This window comes from Euwallacea fornicatus, chromosome 36 (assembly GCF_040115645.1).
Source record: "Euwallacea fornicatus isolate EFF26 chromosome 36, ASM4011564v1, whole genome shotgun sequence".
Taxonomy (NCBI): Eukaryota; Metazoa; Arthropoda; class Insecta; order Coleoptera; family Curculionidae; genus Euwallacea; species Euwallacea fornicatus.
The window spans coordinates 1594906-1609502 of NC_089576.1; the positions used below are offsets into that span (position 1 = coordinate 1594906).

At 32.5% G+C, this 14597-nt stretch overlaps 5 protein-coding genes and 1 non-coding gene across 9 annotated transcripts; 3 read left to right on the plus strand and 3 right to left on the minus strand.

Moving 5' to 3' along the window:
• Positions 1-81: 81 nt before the first annotated feature.
• LOC136349131 (armadillo-like helical domain-containing protein 3) lies at positions 82-3191 on the plus strand. Its single transcript, XM_066300471.1, has 7 exons — positions 82-652; positions 700-1138; positions 1189-1410; positions 1459-1679; positions 1731-2090; positions 2143-2371; positions 2427-3191. The coding sequence occupies exons 1-7, from the start codon at positions 220-222 to the stop codon at positions 2557-2559; spliced, it is 2037 nt and encodes a 678-aa protein (XP_066156568.1). The 5' UTR covers positions 82-219; the 3' UTR covers positions 2560-3191.
• Positions 3177-6887, minus strand: Mms19 (MMS19 nucleotide excision repair protein). The gene is made up of 12 exons (XM_066300470.1): positions 6607-6887; positions 6351-6553; positions 6109-6286; positions 5775-5980; positions 5584-5727; positions 4667-5532; positions 4244-4608; positions 4045-4187; positions 3889-3995; positions 3697-3838; positions 3474-3644; positions 3177-3421 (listed from the first exon to the last, which is right to left on the minus strand). Exons 1-12 carry the CDS (start codon positions 6725-6727, stop codon positions 3233-3235), a joined length of 2835 nt encoding a protein of 944 aa, XP_066156567.1. The 5' UTR covers positions 6728-6887; the 3' UTR covers positions 3177-3232.
• A 400-nt stretch (positions 6888-7287) lies between these two features.
• TRNAK-CUU (transfer RNA lysine (anticodon CUU)) lies at positions 7288-7360 on the plus strand. Its single transcript has one exon. It is a non-coding gene; the product is annotated as a tRNA-Lys (tRNA).
• Positions 7361-7454: 94 nt separating this feature from the next.
• On the minus strand, positions 7455-9158 carry bigmax (helix-loop-helix-leucine zipper transcription factor bigmax). 2 transcript variants are annotated; one of them, XM_066300495.1, is made up of 4 exons: positions 8963-9158; positions 8383-8541; positions 8108-8328; positions 7455-8052 (listed from the first exon to the last, which is right to left on the minus strand). In XM_066300495.1, exons 1-4 carry the CDS (start codon positions 9021-9023, stop codon positions 7879-7881), a joined length of 615 nt encoding a protein of 204 aa, XP_066156592.1. In that variant the 5' UTR covers positions 9024-9158; the 3' UTR covers positions 7455-7878. The 2 variants fall into 2 exon arrangements, with proteins under 2 accessions (XP_066156592.1, XP_066156593.1); XM_066300496.1 differs by having other exon boundaries at positions 8958-9138.
• A 153-nt stretch (positions 9159-9311) lies between these two features.
• LOC136349135 (carbohydrate sulfotransferase 4-like) lies at positions 9312-12172 on the plus strand. Of its 3 annotated transcripts, none has more exons than XM_066300485.1 (8): positions 9312-9576; positions 9623-9759; positions 9817-10083; positions 10145-10295; positions 10353-10547; positions 10602-10781; positions 10838-10925; positions 10984-12172. In XM_066300485.1, the coding sequence occupies exons 2-8, from the start codon at positions 9693-9695 to the stop codon at positions 11209-11211; spliced, it is 1176 nt and encodes a 391-aa protein (XP_066156582.1). In that variant the 5' UTR covers positions 9312-9576; positions 9623-9692; the 3' UTR covers positions 11212-12172. The 3 variants fall into 3 exon arrangements, with proteins under 3 accessions (XP_066156582.1, XP_066156583.1, XP_066156581.1); XM_066300486.1 differs by having other exon boundaries at positions 9313-9576; positions 9637-9759; XM_066300484.1 differs by having other exon boundaries at positions 9313-9759.
• Positions 12173-12575: 403 nt separating this feature from the next.
• Positions 12576-13775, minus strand: epsilonCOP (coatomer subunit epsilon). Its single transcript, XM_066300491.1, has 4 exons — positions 13568-13775; positions 13072-13518; positions 12801-13025; positions 12576-12747 (listed from the first exon to the last, which is right to left on the minus strand). Exons 1-4 carry the CDS (start codon positions 13667-13669, stop codon positions 12613-12615), a joined length of 909 nt encoding a protein of 302 aa, XP_066156588.1. The 5' UTR covers positions 13670-13775; the 3' UTR covers positions 12576-12612.
• Positions 13776-14597: the final 822 nt, after the last annotated feature.

Genomic DNA, 14597 nt, shown 5'->3' on the forward strand with positions numbered 1-14597 from the left:
ACAATTGTAAAATATTTGCCAGGAACATTCCTACACTTGACACATTCAACACAATCATAACCTTACTATATCCTAGAAGTGTCAAAACGCGGCATACATCATAACTAATTTTTTCAAATAAAAGTCGTAAAAAATCAAGAAATTTTATTTCAAATCATTACCTACATCAACTGACTGATAAGAGAATAGGCACGTTTCCTTTGCCATTGGGGCTCAACTATGACTTCGAGAAAGCGGAGCGGTAGCGGCTCAAAGCGCCAATTCAAAGAGAAGGTGGTTCAAATTTACGAGACTATTCTAAAAGGGGAAGAAATTGGAGGAGGAAACCCTCAATTCTGGGAAGATTTCTTCCTATTAAAGCCCAAATTAACTATATTGGAAACGGAAATTTTGAAATTCACCCCTGAACAGTTACAAATAGCCAAATTAAACTTAAGCGAACTGTTTACTCAATGTGTTAAAATTCTTGCTGACGACGCAAGCATTAGGGCTACTTATGGATTGCAGACATTATGCGGGTTTCTTCATGGCGTTTTTAAAAGATTGGGGGATCAGGAGTCAAGTCTCCAAGCCATAGAGTTTTTATCTAGTTTCGATAACTATGCAGAAAATATTCAGAAACTATTAGATTATTGCCAGTGTTTTCTAGAAGGTAAGTTGAGTTTATAAGAAATTAATAAGCTTACAAAAAAATTTTAGGTGAATATAATGATCCCATCAAGGGACTTTGTCTGAAGCTAGTTATAATTCTAATAATAGGCACTTACAATCTTAGTCAAAACACTTTAATTGAGTACATAATAATGTCTTCTTTATTTGATTGCCTCATAAAACTACTCTCTGATGCTCCTACAAGACAAAAGCATGGCTATGATGTAGTGCTCATTATAACACTGCTAGTGAACTATAGAAAATATGATGCCACCAATCCCTATGTGGTAAAACTTTCAATACTGGATGATGAATTAGCATTAAACGGATACGGTCAAGTAATCACTGCTTCATTAACAGAATTTTGCAATCAGTATAATATTGAACACATGGAAAATCAAAATTCCAGTTGGTTTTCTTCATTGACTAACATGGTTGGCAGTATGTTTATATCAGAAGAGGGTGGTTATAGGAATCAACAAATTAGGTAGAGCTTAGTTGTTGCTTGAGGGTACTATTATGTTCTTGATTTTGCAGAGCCAATAATGCCCTAATACTAGCATTTTATGAGGCAGTGCATTTGAACAGAAATTTTATAACAACTTTAGCACAAACACAAACAGATACAAGCAGTCCTCCTTCGCCAAACAACACATTACATAATAATGTGCAGGGCTTATCTGATTTGTCAAATATGCCCATGAATTTTGATGTGAATTCCCAGCCTTCTAACTTATTAGTTTCGTTTTTTCAGTACTGGTAAGTTGTTGAGTGTTTCAATTTTCTATACTAATTTTTTTAATTCAGTTCGATTGTAATGCAAGACACAAAGACTGAGCCAGGAGCTAACACTGTGAAACTGTGTTTCCTAATCTTGGGCTGCATATCTGAGGACCAATATGCAAATTCTTTAATGCATGATGTTAGTTTAGCTTTTAAAGTGAGGCTTCATCGGCTGCCTATGAGGCACCGCAAGGTGTCTAATGATAAAACTATGTCTAGTCAATCTTTAGTTTGTACTTTATTAGGTAATAATTTAATGCAGTTTCTTAACAGATAAAGAAATGAATATGTTCTAGATTTATTGGTGGAATTCATGCTCAGTCACATGATGAAGAAATTCCCATTGGAATTATATGTTTTGTGCATTGGGATAATTCAAAGAATATTGTGTTATCAAAAGAAATGTAGAATCAGGGTTAATTATGTTTGGAAGGATCTATGGACTGCCTTAATATCCTTATTGAGGTTTATTTTACAAAATGAGAATTATTTAGGAAAGAAAATGAATATTTTTGATTTGTCCATTAAAGTTGTAAATATTCTCAATTTTTTCATTACTTATGGGGATAATTTTTTGCCAACTCCTGGAAGTTACGATGAGCTGTATTATGAAATTATTAGAATGCATCAGGTCTTTGACAATGTTTATTCAATGGGTAAGGATCAAATGTTTTGTGTTAGTGTAAATTTAGATGAGAAATTTTGAAGCTCTACGATATTCAATGGGGGAAGGAGACTTCAAGGAAGATGCTTTGAAACTTAATAACGCGTTATTTAACGTCCAAGCCATTATTAAGCACTTTAACCCAAAAATCGAGCAATGGCTAGCCACCAATAATCTATCTACTCCCACTGAAGAGCAAATTTTAGATATTGTAAAGAAAAATTATGACAGCCTAACTTTGAAGCTGCAAGACTTGCTGGATCACTATGAGACGTAAGTTTTGTTTTGAGCAATAATAGCAGTGAGTACATGAAAGTTTTTCTTATAGATACACAGAAAAACCATATTACACAGGGTTTTTCACTGGAATGGTGAAAAGTATATTAAACGACACTAGAAGCAATTTTAGCTGTGCTCTTTTGAACTTCGCAAATATCGCCAATGATTACCCCACTCTTTAACATTAATTTTCAGTTCATCTGTTGTGGATGAACTATCGTTTCTTTATTTTCACTTATTATGACCTCAATTTTTTTTTACACGTGAACTGAAAATGAAGATAACTTTATTTTGCGTAAAGTCCTAACTGGACAATAAGAGTAATTTTTTCTAGGACATTTATAAAAAATAGAAATTTGTGGAAACTTTCCTTTTTCATTTAGGGAAAAACACAATTTTTGTTTCTAAAGGAGGAAAATATATTTCTAAGGAGGAAATATTTTTTTCTCTAAACCCATCATAACCAGGTAAACATAATACCTGATTTTTTTAATAAAACTAAATATTTGTCATAGAAAAAATTAGATGTACACCTCCAGAGAAGAGTGCTGTATATTTCCTCAAATGTTAAAGCCTTTCACTTCAAGCCTCAAATTATTTGTAGGAGTAAAAACAGCACTTTCCTCTCTTGTGCAAATAATTATTTATTGGAATTATTTTTCCGTTATAATAGGCCTATTAGTTGCTTAGCAATAATATTGTATGTGATACTTTACCTTCCTTCAGAACTTTGATCCAAGAAAATATTCACCTGGAACGTTTAATTCTTGATTGAAGTTATACTGTATAAATAAAAGTATTTTATATATTTATACCAACGACTTTATTAATGTTTTTCACTGACACAAAAAACATTTAGATAGGAGCGTCTAATAGGTACCACATAGATCTGCATTCCATGGCTTCTCGCCTAACTAGCCGCTTTTTATCATCTACGTTCTTTCCCAGTTGCTTTATAACGTCCGTTTTGTGAGGTAGGAGTAAGTATACTTTAGAAGTTAAAACCACTGCTTTCAGGAACTTAATAGCAGCTATCCGAACAACCTATAACTCAATTATTTAGTTAAAAGGTTTTTGGAATGAGTTGTTATAGTACCATTGAAGCCTCAAATGAAGTCAAATTTAAAACCCTTGTTAGGATATCTTCTAAACTATCCTGAATTATCAACTCACCACTGGCGAGTAATTCAGTTATTCGCTCTAAAATTATTAGTAAAATTTGAGGATTCTTGCTATCTCCTAGGCAAAGCAAAATTAATCTGAAAATCTACTTAAAAAATTAAATTCTGGTTTGTTAGCTAATTTATTTAAGTTTGCACCTTTTTAAACGAAGTTATAATGACCGATTTTGGCATTTTTTCAATCAGGTACCCCACAGCACTCAAATGAGCTTCATTAATATCTAAAATCTCATTAAACTTGTTGGCACAATAGTTGACTACTTTATGCTTATAAAAAGGCCTAAAAGAATAAATTTGATATCACTGTAAACTTTCTTTGAGGAAACATACACAATTTTACAATTATTCTCTTTGGATAAGACTCTATCATTATCATTCATAATGATTGTAAATCCTTTGGCTGCATCCGTAATCTCGCCATGTAAATTATTAATCAACTGAAATTTTTTTTGGAAATAAAAATCCAGCGAAAACAAATAGCTTTACCATGTCAACAAATTCCCAAGCAGTCCAATGATTCCTTGTAAGCAAACCCTTTGCTGACCATGAAATTAAAGATGTTTGCGTATACTTGTCTAGCAACGCGAGTTTATTTTTGATTAAAATCACATCACTTGTGAGCTTTTGCTCTGTAACAGATTAAACTGATCTTTGCTGATCAAGAAAATCACCTTTCTAAACTCACCATCTGGCATTTTATTAAGAACTGTTCCTACAGTTTCTGCTAAAGCATCTCTTGTAATTTGCATGTTTTCATTATTAATTTTTTCAATGATTACATCTATATTTGCGTGAATTTCCACCTGGTCTTGTGGCAATGGTATTATCACAGAACATAACACAATCACAGAGATATTTGGATTGAGAAATCTAATTTGATATGGCCATTGCTCGAGTGATAGAGTTGAAGCTCTGATTATATTTTCTAAAGTGATTTTAACGTTCTTCAAGAAAATTTCGGTTAGGGCTTGATTATTATCTATTTGTTGCAAATATTCCATGAATTTAATTAATAAGTCCTTCAGCATACTGTTGGCTAGAGATTTACACCTATATAACAAACAAAAAGTAAAATTCTTAGCCATCCCAAATCCATCAAACTAACTACCAAAAGTTGTTCAGATGTTTTAAAGCCACGGTAGAGATATCAAGGTCTTTTCTGATGTAGTTTAAGAAAATGTTTGCTAAATAATCCTCAAAGTATGGAAGTCCCACTAAACTTCCTAGACTCTCCAAATATCTATCAACAGCTGCACAGTCATCTATTTCACTTGTATATAACACCTTCAATTTAACCTGCTCAGGGTACAGTAATGCCATTTTTCTGAAAACTTTAAACACTTCTAGTTTAACACTCTTGTCTAGAGCTAACACTAAAATCCTCTGTAGAACATGTAGGAATGGATTTCGTATGCTATCTGGTAAACTTTGAGCCAGTGCATTAAACCCACTAAAACCTTCAATAACCAAATCATTATCCCTGCTTTCAATGGCTTGAGAACACAAAATCGGACAATTCGCAATTTCTTCAAATTCATGTAAATTTGTCTGTGGATCTTGGTCAATTACAGCTGTGACAAAGTCTACAAAGCAGTGTAAAGTTGCAGCTTTTTGCTTGTCATTATTACTGATTTTAAATAAATTCTCCAGCAGGGGACAGACTTTTTTGGCTACAAGCACAGAAGAAACCTTGCTACTTCTTGCTACATTTATCAAAAAGTCTGCACTTTGTTGATGTACTTTTGAATCAGGTAGCAAATTGAATTTCAGCATATCTATTATATCTAAAACTGTATTTTCAAAGGCGTTTATATCCCCTTGAGAAAGCTTATTGATGATAACTCTCAATGTTTCTAGACATTTGCTTTTAATAATTTCATCTGAAGAATGGAAAATTTTATTTTGTAACATAGACCAAAGCTCAATTGAGTGTTTATTATAGATGCTGACCTCATAATTTTGACAGCCTCTTTTCTGAAAGATATTTAAATAAGGTACAAATAAATTGAAAATAATAGATTTTACCAAGAGGTCAAGTGAATCTTCTATTGCAGTGTTTAATGTTGAGTCCAATTTCTCCAATGCTAAAGGGACACCCATTGGACCAAAATCAGAGAGACATGTCAGGGAGTTGCACAGAGCATCTGCTAAAGATTCTCTAGATATTTTCTGAAATGTTTGCTTTTTAATGAATTTTTATACTAATTAAAACTTACATGTTGATCATGTTGAGAAGGTTTGAAATCTACTGGAAAATAGCAAGACAATACTTCAAACATTTCCTCAGTTAAATGTCCTAAAGTAGCAACTTTGAGAAAGCTAGGAATCCAGCAAAACAGAAAGTCCAAATTTGTAGGATCCCTTTCCCCATCTATTAAGCTAATTACTCCATAGACAAAGTCAATGGCCATTGTATTTACAACTGAAACATACATTTAATTAATACTAGTAAAAAAGTTAAAGCTATATATGATTTAAATCACATATATTTAATTACAGGGTCTGGGCTTAAAAGACCTTTATAATGTATGGGAAAGCATATTTACCTACCAGTTTTCCGATTTTTAACTGTAGCTTCTAAAATGTGATAAACTATCAACCTGTCAGCTCGAACTTGCTGCTGACAGGGAATATGGTTAAAGAGTGTGGATAATAATAATACTATTGACTCATCTGGGGTGTTTGTATTTATTAAGGCCAGCACACCCTTAAAACTTGAAGCAGCAACCTAAGATTTCAAGATACTTATTTTTCTTGAGTTGTTTTGGATTAGATGGTAGTTAAAACATTACCTCATGGTGATCTTTAAGCTTCTCACAGAAATATTGAGCTATTACCGTTAGTTCTTGGGGACTTAAAAAATCATTTGCTGTAACGCATATGGTTTCACCTAAAATTAACACCCCCATGCGCCGATTCTCTGGGGTGATACTAAGAAGTAGACAGTTCAACTTTTCAAATAGTTGTAAAAATGTAAGTTTATGATGTGAAATATCTAGAAATTTTTATGCAGTTGGTTTCAAGTATGATAAGTTTCTGTTGTTTTACCCGTTGCTAACAGCTTTGCTATTTCGACATATCGCTGATGTAGGTCTCGGTCTGTACCATTTTCTAATAAACCTTTCAAAATTTCTGGATGCAAATATGGGAATTCTGAATCGCTCTCCATTGTGTTGTGTAGTTTATATTAGGTTTCTTAAAACTGAAGATAACACAAGAATTGAGTTTTTAAAAGATTAATGGAAATAGATAAAATTAATGAAGAAAAAACGAGATTAACATAAATTTGTCTAGGATAAGTATAACCTATTACAATCTGACAGGAATAACCTAACCTCAATTTTATCGATGCTATTGGCATCGGCGCTTAGAAAGCTGCGGTTATCGCACTTAACAGATATCTTCATTTGTAAAAAATGTAAATAAATAATTTAATTTGTTAACCCAATATAACAAGTAAAATCACGAATGCACCAAAGGAAGTAATTGTTTCATAAGGAAAAGACATGCATTTAATATTCAACATATTTGCCAAATTAGACCCACTACATTATATATTAAGTACTATATCAAATAAGCCACGTAAACACAATTTTTAAACTAAAAAAATGAACAATCCATTTCATACGTATAGAAGATATTTATTTCAATATACAATCTATTTTCTTATAAAATATACGTGATTGTTTAGCGTAAAGGAAACACACCATTGCACGAATAAATTTATCAGCCCGGCTAGCTCAGTCGGTAGAGCATGAGACTCTTAATCTCAGGGTCGTGGGTTCGAGCCCCACGTTGGGCGTATATTTTTTTAAAATTTTTTTAAATTTATATAATTCAATTAAAACTAAGCTAACACAATATGTCCTATATAAAACCTCAGAAAAAAAACTATCTAACAACCAACAAAGATAGTATATATTTGTAATTTATATAGACGGTAAAGGAACACAACATTATTATATAGGTAATAAAAATAGCAGTTAAAAATTAATAATGATGCTGCAAATTGTAAAGCAAAATTTATGCAAAATACTTACTAGTTAATCAAAACTGCTTAAATTAATAATCGGAGATGGTAGGAATGTTAAAATTAATTAAAATGTATGAATGGTATATAACACTGATGCTTTTATCTATCTGCTAAAATATTACAATTGCCCTTAACTAATATCACTCTTATATATTACGTTTGCTCTCATATAAAATTCATTCAAAATATAAACTTGTATTATGCTTAAATGTAAGTCTTAATTTTCAATTTTTTACTGCCCAATTAAAACTATCCTATATTTTTACCAATCATTATCTCTCTATTAATCATCCTCGCATTTGATTATGATGCCGATTAAGCACTAGATATACTGTATCTTTCAATGTCTGAGGTTTGCAGTACTCTTCTAACCAGCTAAAAACGCCGGCTGAAAGCTCAGAAAAATTGCTTACAGACACAGTGCTGAAGGTAAGAAATAGTTGGTCTATAATGGTCTGAAACTGCAAAAAATATAAAAATCAAAACTTATTACTGCTCCTGCCACATTCAACTCACCACTGAAAATTTAACTTCATCAGAAACAGGCGTCTCAGTGTGTCCAGGCTGCAACTGCTGCGCTTTTACAATTTGTTCATAATTAGTTTGCATAATGCGAAGTGCTATAACTTCCTTGCGAAGGGCATTTCTCTCTTCTTCTTGTTTCTTTTTCTGCTGTTGCAAATATTGGATGTAGTCAATTGATCTCTGGAGCACAGTGGCTTTGCTTAATTTGTACCCTAAGGTTGGTGATTGTAGTAATAAGGAAAAATGGTGAGACAAGTCTAAAATACCTGACACATCAGTTTGTTGGCAAGTAGGCACTAATTCTTGCAGTGTATCATAGCCTTTTTTAATGGCATCTCGACGCTTTTGTTCAGCTTGAGTGTGGGCTTCTCGCCGTCTTTCCTTATAACTAATGGATGCATGTCTAGATTCCATATCATCATCATCTGCAAAAGAGAAATGGGAATTTTATTGAATAAGATGAAAGGTCATCAAATAGGAAATAGAGATTAACAAAATGTCATGGGAAATATATGCTATATGGTATTAATAGGCCTGAAACATTTGAGAAACTACTACATGAAAAAAGTTACAGATTTGGTTAAGTGAATAGGTAGGGAAGAAATTGATTTCTCATCAAACTAACAGTTGTTTGAGAAATCTGTGACCCCAGTAGTGAGTGGTTAATGTTGAAATTGCAATTTGTTTAAAGTGATCTTTACTAAGATTTGCCACGGAAATTTGAATGGAATTCAATAAATAAATAATAGAATTCAGTATATCTTGCACTTTGATCTGTTTATGGATGTTATTCCATTACTCCCGAAATTACAGAATTCCTTAATATTTAACTTTATATTACCTTACCAGAATTGTTGCTAGTAGTGGAATTTCTTTTTGTATGATATCCAAGTTGTTCGTGAGACATGGTTTTCTCCTAAATCCACTGTTCACATGAGAGTCAAATTAATTCTTAATTAATAAATAATAATTAAACGATCAAATACCAATATAATTAAAAGCCTGACTGCATGGAATATATGATACTATCACTGCATCTAATATCTGATATATTTAAAGACGCAGCAGTATTTCATCTCACTTCTGCTTTTGTTGCTACACAATCAAGAATGAGATAAAAAATGATTCCAACCACTCCTACAAAAGTTATAACTCAACTGTCGAAGTCACATGTGACAACAAATCTGACTTTCCTCTTCCCCTGGAAAAACTTTAAACGTCAACAATATTTTTTCTTGCTTGCAATAAAATTATATTTTGAATTTTAATTTATTCTGAAACAGATCGTGATAATGGAAATCGATTACGGCTATAGCAATAAATTACTAATCTTTATGAAGCATTAAAAATGTAGTTCTAACAAGGTGTCAAGGCTCAACTGGATGAAACAATCGGTAGATCTCGAATGCTGCAGATACAAATCGTTATTAGTTCATTGTAATTCAATGCTTCAAACATAAGTATAAACAGTATTTTTCACTGTTCAAATTTAATATATTGTTGCAGCAATATTTATGCAGGTAATTAAGCCTTATTAGAATATGTCTCCTTAGTTGGCATTGAACCAAACACAGTTATGGCTCCTCATAGGAAGGAATTCTATGGAATTATTCTTGTGGCTCTAGTCTGTTTACTCCTTATAGGTTTGTGATTAATTCTTAATTTATTAAATGCGTAAATAATAAGCATCTATCTCTCAGCATTTAGTCAAAAGGAGTCATCACCAGTTATTAGATCAAGGCCTCCAACCTTTCAAGCAATAGAAATTGATGAGCCCGAGTCAATTTCAGAGGAGCACATATCTATTGATAAAATTTTAAATACTCAAAGGTATAGACTGAGGAGAGAATTGTACAGCTATAAGCTGCCTGGAAATTTATCGCTGAGTAATTTTACTTTGGACACCAATGGGCAGCCTGTTAGGACCTTAATTGTTACTACTTGGAGGTCGGGATCAACATTTTTAGGTATTTTAATTGCTAGCAAGAAATTATTGACTTAGGAATTACATTTTTTGGATACCTCAAGGTGATATTTTGAATGCATTGCCTGGTAATTATTATCATTATGAACCTTTACTCGATTATGGAATTGTTCAAATAAGAGGGCCGCCTTATGCAGATTCTGCTATTAGTGTTTTAAAGAGTTTGCTCAACTGTGATTATACAGATTTACATAGGTAAAAAATTTTATGTTTCAGGTATTTTAATTCCTTTATCTTTTTGATAATTTTCAGATATTTAGAGTTTGGTATGTCCCATATATATTTATTTACACATAACAAGCGGCTATGGAGCCAATGCGAAGCATATCCAGATTACTGTTGGCAGCCTGAATTTTTGAATAGGTTTTGTAAACTCTTTCCCTTTCAGTCTATGAAGACTGTCAGATTGAGGTTGAAACTCGCTGAAGACTTGTTAGAGGATAAACTGTATGAAAATTATAATGTAAAAAGGACTTCTCTGTTATTCTTCTGAAATTTCAGACTTAATCTAAAAATAATATTGTTAATAAGGGACCCTCGGGCCACCTTGCAGTCCCGCAGGCACCGGGATTGGTGTCCGGGCGAACCTGACTGTGATCAACCGAGTTATCTTTGTTCAGACATGGTTTCTGACTATAGTGCAGCTATTCGACTCATGCAACTTTACCCATCTAAGTTTAGGTAAAAATTCCACTTTTAATAAAATGCATTATATTGTACTCTTTCTTGAATTCTAGGGCAATTCGCTATGAGGATCTCTCACTCAGTCCATATCAATTAACCCAGGACATATTTAAATTTATAGGTCTTCCCCTGCATCCTCAAGTAGGTTCTTTTCGAGCCTATTTATTTTTCATTTGAAATAAAGAATAATAACATTTAGGTGAAGGATTTTCTCGCCTCGCATACGATCGTGGATGTAGGAGGTGTGTCCAGTACTTATCGAGATTCAAAAAATGCCCCATTTCACTGGAAAACCGATTTGAATTATACGGAGGTTCAGGTAATTGAGGACACGTGCAGAGAGGCCATGAAACTGTGGGGTTATGTTAGGACCGAAAGCTCAAATTTAAAAGACTTTTTTCCCCTCACTAGCTACGACATTAAATAATAGACTCGTGAGTGCAATTGAATAATAGAAACGAGGCAATTTAGAGTTTTACTCGGGCAATACTTCAGCTACGATCTTTGATTAATTGAGTAAATTGTTTTTATAAATTTTTGCTATTCATTATTCAAAGGTCAGTTCTTTTGTCACAAAATAATCCAACCAGAAGTAGTAACTAAAGGACAAATCGTGTTGCCATATTGTGGCATTTTTCTTTTAGTTGAAAATAAATTCGTTCAAGATGTTGAAAAACTCTTTAAAAGTTGAAAAAAAGATATTATATTCATAGTTAATTTTCTTAAATTTCAGTGCTACTGACTTCCGCACTAAGTTTCAATTTCCTCACACTTATTGACTTACCTATTCTGTCACGTTGAACACTTTGAATAAGCAATCTTTTATACTCTTAAAAGCTATCTAGTCATTTTAGAATTATTTATTTATTCTCAATTTCTTCCTTATTTCAGGATTTTCTGATTACATATAAATATTATGATAATTATCCTTAACGCCTTTATTAGTATTATGTTGAGAACTGTTGATCAGTTATGTATTATATCCAGAAAATATTATTTCGTGATCTTATAATTTTGGATAAGGGAAACTTACAATATATTTGCATTCCTGAGAGCAGAAATTTTTTAATTCTCACTTGTTAATTGGGTAATTTTTGAAAGCATTTATTAGATTTAAATTTTATTATGCTAATCTTGCCGCTCCATAACTCAAAAAAATTTACCGTCATTCCTTGATTTATTTAATTATTATTTAAGTGTATTATAACACCGATGATTTTTAACAATTGATTGAGCTGTCGTAATCAATTTATGTAGTCTTAATAATGTTCACTTATAGTCCTCAATAATTCTGCTGACGTATGTATATGTTGAGGTCACCAGTTATACACAACACGTATTATAATAAAACTTTTTACGCATTTCAATAAAACTGTTAACAAGTTTAATATTTCATTTACATTCCTTCAACCTCAGACGTAGGTCTTGAAATTTTTCAATGTTGTAAAGATTTTCTCTAAGTGGCTGTATAGAGCCAAATAGGAATTTCACAATTTTGCCTATTAGCTTGACTAAGAAATATAGAAAGTTGAAAGTCCTTTCTATGACGTAGTTCAGTTTACATATAACAAAAACAAAATAATCATAACAAATATTTCTAGTAATATAAATAAAACTTTTCCCCAGACTTCTTTTGATGTCAAAATTTGGCAATTTCCCCAAATATCTCACTTTTATAGTAATGAATATGCATGATTCAAAGAAACAATCCTAACAGTAATATGTTTTGTTTTTAGTGCTTAGAATCTCAAACCCAATTAAAAGGAATAACATCACATAATAAAAGATTAATAATATAAACATTATTTATTAAATACTTTCAATTTAATTAAACTGCTCCTGCATTTGATGGGCTATATTGTTGACAAATTCTCTCAAACTCCATCTCCTTTTGCCTCAAATCTTTAATAAATGCGTGATCAGGATGAGCGTCTTTTAACTGCGACAAATAGCGATTGCCAATCTGCAAAATCACACCCTAAGTTACAGCTACACCAAGAGACTTTACACATTTACTTCAGGGCCTTTTTCCAAATGTCTGTGTAAGGAAATCATATTAATCAATACCTCCGCATTATTAGAATCCCTCTCCAAAGCTTCCTGCAATGCTGCCTCTGCCTCATCATACTTACCTTGCCCTATAAAGGTCACTGCTTGACCATTAAGCAACAAAGGAGTAGACCCGTATTTGTCCACCAATTCTTGGTAAATATAATATGCATCTTGCAATTTGTCACCTCCCTAAGGCACGATTTAAATCTCTCAAGATACAAATTACAATTCTTACCATTGCAGTATGAACCCAGGCCTGTGCCAATTGAGTCAATGTAGCATCATCATCTTTCTCTTGCATTTCTTTTAATTTCTTTAAAGCCAAATCCACTCTGTCCAAGGACAGCAGGACATTGACAATAAATGCCATTGATTCCAAGCTTTCTGAGGCATGAAGGTATCTATAAGCCCCATCCAAATTGCCTTCTTGGATAAATATGGTTGCAGCCACCAAAACCAAAGTCTCATTATGTGAGGTGGTGTCGATTTTCAAGTTTAATTGGTCTAAAACCGAAGCCCGGTTCGATTTTGAGTGCAAGTATTCGGCTAACAATCTTAAAGGTTGCACCTCGTTAGGTGAAGCCCCATGGATTTCATCCAAGACAACTAAGAATTTATTTTGGGCTATGTAGGAGCGGTAGGTAAAGACGTCGCGTTGGACAGCAATTTCGGGGGTCGAGGGCTGGAAGGTTTTGCTTGAAAAGGGGTTAAAAGACTGATGGTATTGGTACCTTTCGAACTTTGGCAGCCTCATTGATGCACTGCTGGTAATTGCCTATATAGAAGTAGTTTTTGACGTCGAACAGCTCGTCTATTTCTTGCTGAGGGGCCATAATGTGCTAATACTGCTGATCAGTTATATATTAATGGAACAGTAATTATTTTAATTAATTATAAACATCACACGTAAACCTAAACAAATAAACGTCAGAATAGAAAACGAAGTTGGTAATGTCAACACAGTATTACAGTGACAGTTCCGATTAAGTCGGTCGCTGCTGAATAACGACATCTTTTTTTAAGAGGTAAGAGCTGACAGAGATAGACACATAGAGAGTAGAATATTTTAAATTGTAAGTTTTTGTAATTTTTAAAATTTTGAAAATGCCGATTTTAACTCTAAATTGCGCAAATTTGCACCAATTTCACCGACTTTATGTTGTGTTATATTGACTTTATGTTCACCTTAAGGTCCTGGATTCGATATTAAGTGGTTCTCTGACTCGTTTACATTTTTATTTTATTAAAAATGTATATTTTTTTATTTTGCACCAACTTCAATTAATTATTGTTTTTTTTTTAAAGAAAATACATATCATTTTTTAAACAACATTTTTATTTTAGAAGCCTCCATTTTTATCTCTAATGAATCCTGGAATTTAAAACGTATCAAAAAGCGAAATGGGACATTTATCACACAAATTGGTCCAATACAAATGTTTATATACAAGGTATTTCATAATGGATGATCAAAAATGAAATTGGCGAATCACGAGTTTATTTTAAGATAAAAACTTTATATATATAAAGGCATGTTCGAAATTGCGTACATTTTTTATTTATAGGGAGTTGAATTATTATTTTTTTAATTTTAATTAATTTGTCTGTTATTTGCAAAGATAATTCACTCAAAACTGATAGTAATAATCATTTTAAGATTACAAACAAACTGAAATAGCAATTATTTAGAATATTTTTCGGAGCGTTATTTTTTTTGTGGTTGCTCTCAATATTTTACGTCAATACTTTTTTATGAGAGTT

What these genes read in the sequence shown, in the direction of transcription:
- LOC136349131 (XM_066300471.1), top strand. Translation starts at nt 220, where the DNA reads ATGACTTCGAGAAAGCGGAGCGGTAGCGGCTCAAAGCGCCAATTCAAA. An exon ending in TTGCCAGTGTTTTCTAGAAG is followed by an intron (nt 653 to 699) that starts GTAAGTTGAGTT and finishes AAAAAATTTTAG; the next exon opens with GTGAATATAATGATCCCATC. An exon ending in TGACAATGTTTATTCAATGG is followed by an intron (nt 2,091 to 2,142) that starts GTAAGGATCAAA and finishes GAAATTTTGAAG; the next exon opens with CTCTACGATATTCAATGGGG.
- Mms19 (XM_066300470.1), bottom strand. Translation starts at nt 6,727, where the DNA reads ATGGAGAGCGATTCAGAATTCCCATATTTGCATCCAGAAATTTTGAAA. An exon ending in AGCTTAAAGATCACCATGAG is followed by an intron (nt 6,287 to 6,350) that starts GTAATGTTTTAA and finishes TTGAAATCTTAG; the next exon opens with GTTGCTGCTTCAAGTTTTAA. An exon ending in AAGATTCACTTGACCTCTTG is followed by an intron (nt 5,533 to 5,583) that starts GTAAAATCTATT and finishes AATATCTTTCAG; the next exon opens with AAAAGAGGCTGTCAAAATTA.
- bigmax (XM_066300495.1), bottom strand. Translation starts at nt 9,023, where the DNA reads ATGTCTCACGAACAACTTGGATATCATACAAAAAGAAATTCCACTACT. An exon ending in CCAACAAACTGATGTGTCAG is followed by an intron (nt 8,329 to 8,382) that starts GTATTTTAGACT and finishes CACCAACCTTAG; the next exon opens with GGTACAAATTAAGCAAAGCC. An exon ending in ATGAAGTTAAATTTTCAGTG is followed by an intron (nt 8,053 to 8,107) that starts GTGAGTTGAATG and finishes TATTTTTTGCAG; the next exon opens with TTTCAGACCATTATAGACCA.
- LOC136349135 (XM_066300485.1), top strand. Translation starts at nt 9,693, where the DNA reads ATGGCTCCTCATAGGAAGGAATTCTATGGAATTATTCTTGTGGCTCTA. An exon ending in GTCGGGATCAACATTTTTAG is followed by an intron (nt 10,084 to 10,144) that starts GTATTTTAATTG and finishes GGATACCTCAAG; the next exon opens with GTGATATTTTGAATGCATTG. An exon ending in CTTTACCCATCTAAGTTTAG is followed by an intron (nt 10,782 to 10,837) that starts GTAAAAATTCCA and finishes CTTGAATTCTAG; the next exon opens with GGCAATTCGCTATGAGGATC.
- epsilonCOP (XM_066300491.1), bottom strand. Translation starts at nt 13,669, where the DNA reads ATGGCCCCTCAGCAAGAAATAGACGAGCTGTTCGACGTCAAAAACTAC. An exon ending in AGGCTGCCAAAGTTCGAAAG is followed by an intron (nt 13,519 to 13,567) that starts GTACCAATACCA and finishes AAAACCTTCCAG; the next exon opens with CCCTCGACCCCCGAAATTGC. An exon ending in ATTTGGAAAAAGGCCCTGAA is followed by an intron (nt 12,748 to 12,800) that starts GTAAATGTGTAA and finishes GTGATTTTGCAG; the next exon opens with ATTGGCAATCGCTATTTGTC.